General features: G+C 40.9%; 1 protein-coding gene across 1 annotated transcript; it reads left to right on the forward strand.

Moving 5' to 3' along the window:
• The first annotated feature begins 2,735 nt into the window (after positions 1-2,735).
• LOC121988500 (probable LRR receptor-like serine/threonine-protein kinase At3g47570) lies at positions 2,736-6,429 on the forward strand. Its single transcript, XM_042541955.1, has 2 exons — positions 2,736-5,889; positions 6,033-6,429. The coding sequence occupies exons 1-2, from the start codon at positions 3,129-3,131 to the stop codon at positions 6,374-6,376; spliced, it is 3,105 nt and encodes a 1,034-aa protein (XP_042397889.1). The 5' UTR covers positions 2,736-3,128; the 3' UTR covers positions 6,377-6,429.
• Positions 6,430-6,964: the final 535 nt, after the last annotated feature.

Here is a 6,964-nt window from a genome sequence, read left to right on the forward strand (position 1 = left end):
ACTACATTCTTCCCACATTGTCCCCCTTTGACACACATCAAAAATCTTCTCTAAAGATTCATTTATCTTATCCTTCAAACATTGATGGAGGTTCCCTACCTTCTATTGCCTCCAATGTTCTGTTGAATAAGTGTGAATGGAGAAGAGGTGGAAGAGAAGAAGCTCCATTGTGAATGAGACTTTAGTCCCACATTGGAAGTTTCAAGGCAAGTGTGTTGGTTTATATTGATTCACATGCATTGAGGATGTGAACAAATGCATGGGGAGAGGTTCTCTCTCACGCGTGGGTGCGCAGGGGGGGTGCAAATCCAAGGCCCGGATTGCATTGAACCAAGTTGACTCGAGCGCGACCTGCGCACACGAATGTCGGACCGGTCGAGGCAAAAAATTGCCCAAGCGGAACAACCAACATTTTGCCACATATATCTTTTTGCTGCTGCTTGTGTAACGGATGCATTAAAGGAAAATTAATGCATAATCAAAACGACCAAGTGAAAAGTTGGCGTTGAGTAATGATCATTAATGGTGTCCTTTGGTCTTGAGCTCCTATATAAGGAGGTTGCGACCTCAGGCAAAAGGTTACACAGATAACACAGCAAAAGCAAGAAAAAACTCTCCTCCTCATTCCCCTTCTCTGTCGTGCAACTCTTGCTCGACAGATTGCCCGCGGTAGCTTTCGGGTACCACTCAGTTCGCCGTGACCAACGGTGCTTGGTGGAGTTCGCGGTCAGACCGTTGTATCCTGGGAAACAGACCTCCCAAATAAGCCTCGAAGCACAGCCGGAGGTGGGGGCGAATCTGTTTCAAGGAAACTGCTACTTGCAGGCCTCGGTCAGCTTGCCCGGTCGGGATTTTGCCCGACCTTACTGCTCTTTCGAGACTGCTCTGCAGACCTGGTCTTCTGTTATGCAGATCTGCTCTGAACAGACCTGGTCATTCTACTCTAAACAGACCTGGTCTTCCTTTCTGTCAAGACCTGTTCTGCTGCACGACGACCCAGCCGACCGCCGACCGCTGACCCAGCCGACCGACCGACCCGGCCGACCAACCGACCTCATCTCGACCGATCTGCTTGGCCAATATGCCCTCTGCTCGGTCGATCCGCCCGCTCGGCAACACAGACTAGTGGCTCAGCCGATCTTCTTGCTCGGCAATTCTTCTGCTCGGAGTAGAAACCAGCCCCTACTGGCAGCCTGAGATTATCCGCTCAGGTCATCTCTATTGTAAGTTGAATTTAAATCAGTGCTATTTGAATTCAGCTAATACCCCTAAAATCTCCGGTAGATTGTTTGTGTCTAACATGTTCAACCTTAAGCATTCATCCATCATCCTTCTTTCATATCCAAACCATCTCCTTTAAGGTGAACCTCCTCTCAAAATATGTTTTAACTTTTATTATTTGCACCAATAATGATTTGAAATTCCTAAACCTTTAAAAAATCCTAAAGTCTAAGGTATGAGGTTGAGAATTCAACCTTGAATCAAAAACTTCATCCTAAATTCCACATTATTCCCCTTTAATAATCTTCTAATGATTTTCATTAAGAAAATTATCCTTAAATATTTATCCAAACATTTCAAAAGGTTAGAGATAATTAATTAGTTAAATGAGACTCAATTAATTGAAATAAATCATTTTAGTCAAAATCAACCACTATCAATCGATTATCATTAGTTAACAATTGATTTCTACCTACGTCAATAGATTGACATTAGCTGTCAATCGATTGTTCCACTTACCAATCAATTGGTATTTGGGTATAAGGCTATAAATGAACCAAACGTTCGTGAACAAACTTGGTGTTTGGCTTGGTAAGAACTTGTTTATATTCGTTTAATATACATAAGGTTAATTAAATGAACAAGCTTGAACAACTTGTTAAGCTAAATAAACAAGCTTGAACACATATGTGTTCAGTTCGTTAACTTTCGTGAACAACGTTCGTGAATAATATTCGTGAAAAATATTTATGAACAATGTTCGTGAATAACGTTCATGAACAATATTTACGAACTATATTTATTAATAAAACTCTTTTCAATATGCTAAATAAACAATAAAATAAATAAATAAATTTAAATTATCAAACTCAATAACCAATCAAAAAACTAAAAGTTTAAAACAATCAAATAAGCTTGAATTGAGAGCTTAATAACATTTAAATGAACCAAGCTCAAACTCATAAAAAATCAATCAAGCCAAGCTTGAACACTCATTTCAACAGCTTGATTCATTTTAAGCTCGACTCGACTCGGCTCGGTTATCTTATCAAACAAGCTTGAACACCCCAAAGCTCGGCTCGGCTCGGCTCGGCTTGTTTGCAACCCTATTTGGGTATCTGGTTTCAAACTCAAATTTTGATTGAAATTTAGAAATTTATAAATAATTCTATAATTTTTTAAAAATTTTACATAGATATTATTTATGTTAAATATTATTAAGAAAAAATAATTTTTTATAAAAATATATCTTATGTTTACATAATGATATAAAATAATAAATCATTAAAAAATTTAATGTTGACTCTAACTTTATATTTATTCTGATTCTATCAACTAATAGATTTTAACGGGACTTTGATCCCAGAAAACTGGTCTGAGGTCAACTTTGAGGGTTTTGGCTTGGCTTTGTTTAGGCGACGCGTGGTTCGTCTCTATATGGATTGCGGTGGAGTTCAGCCGAAGGTGCGTGGAAATTTGGCCGTCCTGCGACGGCCGGAGATTCTCTGACCGCGTGGAAATGTTTCGAAGCGTGGGATATGGAAATTGCGTGGATTGCTTCGTCCATGACTTCGCAGCGAGTGACACGCGCTGCACGGATACGCTGTTCTGATCCTTCCTGTAGTGGTTCTTTTGATAATTCCATTGACGATTGGAGCTCCATGGACATAGTTATAGCCCTCCTGATGATTTTGTCAAACTAGCACTCGTTTGGCCTGCTTGGAGTGAACGCATTTCTTCAATCTTATCATCTTTTTCAAGAAAAAAAAAATTTCTTGTTTGATTTGTTTGCATCATCCTGTCAAATTATATGCATGGTTGGTTCATGATGTGACGACTGAATTGTTTGTGTCCGCTTGCATCACCTATGATTTCACATTCGCCTCTTCTCTTCTGGTGCCTTTCTTATGGTTCTAGCGATTGACTTGGTGTTTGGTTTCTTTCTGATGTATTATAACCCTAGCACAGTTGCTTACATTTCTCTTCCTCTTCCTCTTCCTCTTCTGTTGATAACCATGCAGATTCACAGAGTTATCAGACCACTTTTTCATTTTACCCTTCTATTCAGCTTGAGCAGCTCGTCCTCGGAGAAGACAAACGATGAACTCGCTCTTCTCTCCTTCAAGGATTCCATCGCCGGCGACCCCCTTGGAGCACTAGAGTCATGGAACAACAACACTCTCCATTTCTGCCAGTGGCGAGGAGTGACATGCGGCGCAGCTTCTGCGAATCGACAAAGAGTCATCGTGTTGGACCTTGATTCACTCCACCTGGTTGGTTCTATATCTCCTTCGATATGCAACCTCACCTTCCTCAAAAGGCTCCACCTTCCTAACAACAATCTCCAAGGACGCATACCCTCACAGCTTGGCCAGTTGATCCATCTACAATACCTCAACCTCAGCTCCAATTCCCTTGGTGGCGAGTTGCCCAGAAACCTCACTCAATGCAAGGATCTCCAAGTTATCAGTCTCAATCAGAACATGTTTGCTGGACCAGTCCCGGCCGAGCTCGGTTCTCTGTCGAAGCTCACTCAGCTCCTTCTTTACTCCAACAATTTCACAGGGGTAATCCCATCTTCTCTTGGGAATATTTCCTCCCTCACATTGCTTCTACTAGCTGAAAACTTCTTGGAAGGGAGAATTCCAGAGAATATAGCAACCATCTCAGGCTTGGAATATTTCAATGTAGCTGCCAACATGCTCTCTGGTAAAGTTCCTTCTTCCATTTATAACCTTTCGGGACTCTACTACCTCAATGTGGGGAACAACCAACTACATGGAGAGCTTCCATCAGACATAGGCCACACACTTCCCAAGCTTCAGTTTCTTGGGATGTATGGCAACCAGTTCCAAGGCTCCATTCCGAGCTCTCTTGCAAATGCTTCTGGACTTGAGGTAATTGGCATGGATAACAACTCTTTTAGTGGTATAATACCCGCAAATCTAGGAACTTTGAAGAATCTGTCCTGGCTAATCCTTAGTAGAAATAAGCTAGAAAACAGTGAATTGAGTTTCATCACTTCTTTGACGAACTGCACCAATTTAGTGTATCTTGAATTGTATCGCAATGAGCTCCGAGGTGTGCTTCCGCGGTCGATTGCAAACTTCTCTGCGACAATGAACTGGCTTACTATCGGACACAATCACATATCAGGAAGCATTCCTCCTGAGATTGAGAATCTCGTCGGTCTCAGTGCACTTTTCATGGAAGAAAACATTCTAACTGGTGTCATTCCTGATGCCATTGGGAAGCTTCAGGGTTTAAATAGCTTGTGGTTATTCGACAACAAGTTATCAGGGGATATTCCTGTATCCATTGGAAATCTGACGTTGCTGACTCATCTGTATCTTCAAGTAAACAATCTGCAAGGAAACATACCTTCAAGTTTAGGCAATCTGCAGGCTCTTAGCTCATTGAATCTTTCCTCCAATAACCTCAGCGGTGGAATTCCGAAAGAAGTTGTTACCCTCTCTCTCTCTTGGTACCTTGATCTGTCATTTAACTCGCTCACTGGGTCTCTGCCAATGGAAGTGAGTAACCTGAAAAACCTAAACGAATTCAACGTTTCTAACAACAAACTGTCGGGTGAAATCCCTAGCAGTCTGGGTGAGTGCCGAGTTCTGGATTACTTGTACTTGGGAAACAATAACTTCGAAGGTATAATTCCTCAATCTTTGAGCAACTTAAGAGGCATTCAAGAAATAGATCTCTCTCAAAATCGTCTCTCTGGGAGAATTCCAGACTTTTTTGCGAGTCTTGATTCATTGCAGTACCTAAATTTATCTTATAACAATCTTGAAGGTGCAGTTCCAACAGGAGGTATTTTTGCAAATATTAGTTTTGATTTGATCGCAGGGAATGATAACCTTTGTGGGGGTCCTTGGACACTACATCTTCATCCATGCATCAGGCAGGAAACCAAAACGAAGATCACTTCTGTAATAAGAATTGCACTACCAGTTGGTGGTGGAGCTGTGATTCTCTGCCTTCTAGCTTGCCTATTGCTCGTTCGAGGTGTGCCGAATAGGTCGAGAATGAAATCATCATCCTTGGAGAGTAATGGGAGCCAATATCCCAGAGTATCATATGCTGATTTGCACAAAGCAACCGATGGATTTACTTCTTCAAACTTGATAGGTTCAGGCAGCTTTGGGTCTGTGTACAGAGGAACACACAATGGACAACTAGTTGCAGTGAAAGTATTCAATCTTCAACAAAGAGGAGCTTCAAAGAGCTTCATGGCTGAGTGCGAAGCCTTGAGAAGCATTCGGCATCGAAATCTATTGAAAGTCATAACCTCCTGTTCAAGCATCGATTCTCAAGGTGAAGAATTCAAAGCAATCGTGTATGACTTCATGCCAAGAGGAAACCTGGATGAGTGGCTGCAGCTAGAGAGGTATGAACATGAGCAGTCAAAGGGACTTAGCCTGGTTCAAAGGCTGAGCATAGCCATTGATGTAGCTTCAGCTCTGGAGTATCTTCATTGTCAAGGACAAATTGTCCACTGCGATCTAAAGCCAAGCAATGTTCTTCTCGACGATAACCTGGTGGCTCATGTAGGTGACTTTGGGTTGGCAAGGTTTCTCGACAGCGACTGTGGCAACTCGTCTACTGCTTCCTCCATTTCCCTTGGACTTAAAGGATCCATTGGATACGTTGCACCAGGTACGCATTCATCTCTTTCATTTTTGCTCAAAGCAATTTCATTAAGAAATTAAACAACCATTAATAAGAATTAGGAAAGAACTATCAGCAACATGATTAATCTTGTTCTTGAGTTCACATGATCATTAAAATTTTAATTACAGAATATGGGATGGGAAGTCAAGTTTCCCCTCTGGGTGATGTTTACAGCTTCGGAATACTTCTCCTAGAGATGCTTACCGGATTGAGGCCGACCAACGAATTATTCAACGACGGCTTAAACATTCGGATCTACGCCAATGAGTCATTAACCAGGCAAGTCATTGACGTGGTTGATCCTAAGTTGTACCTGGATGAAGACTTGGAAGCTGGTAAGCTGTGTGAACTTTTGACTTCATTGTTTAGAATTGGTCTTGGGTGTTGTGAGGAAGATCCAAGGAAAAGAATGCAGATGGTTGATGTTATTAAGGAACTACATTCCTTTAGAGATTCCATTGTGGCTCTGTAAATTTAAAGATAGATAAAGCAACTGAATTATAATATGGGTGATAATTATTATTATTATTTTTTTTTTGGGCAGCTTGCATGCAAGAAGCTGTCCTTGTTATGGAAAAAAAAAAGTGAAAAAAAATGATTTATGTGTGCAGAGCCGGCCAATGCCAAAAGATCTGAAGCAAATCTTTGTTTATTTATTGGGTAGCCAAGGATTTAAATGTTTATTAAGAGTTTTGATCAATGACTCTGTGTTTTTATCATTTGTATGTTTTGGAAATGGATGAACCGTTGATTTCTACAACGTCAAAAATAACACTGAAGGAGCTGCTAAACCAAATGTAATGGCAGGGAATGAGGGAATATTTGAAGAGTCAAAGTCAAAATTGACTAAAGGGCACAGGCGACTTTCCCGTTCTATCTATCCTAACTTCAAAGTATTCGAGTCACATTAAATATAAAAATTATTTCCGTGATTTGAATGCGTGCAATTTCAACTTCTCTCCCTTCCACACACACGCACTCTCTCTCAATGTATCTCTGGAAATTTCTCGCTTTTCCTCTTATCTATCAATTTACCACCTTTTTTTTTTTTAATTTAACT

Source organism: Zingiber officinale, chromosome 6B, assembly GCF_018446385.1.
Source record: "Zingiber officinale cultivar Zhangliang chromosome 6B, Zo_v1.1, whole genome shotgun sequence".
Taxonomy (NCBI): Eukaryota; Viridiplantae; Streptophyta; class Magnoliopsida; order Zingiberales; family Zingiberaceae; genus Zingiber; species Zingiber officinale.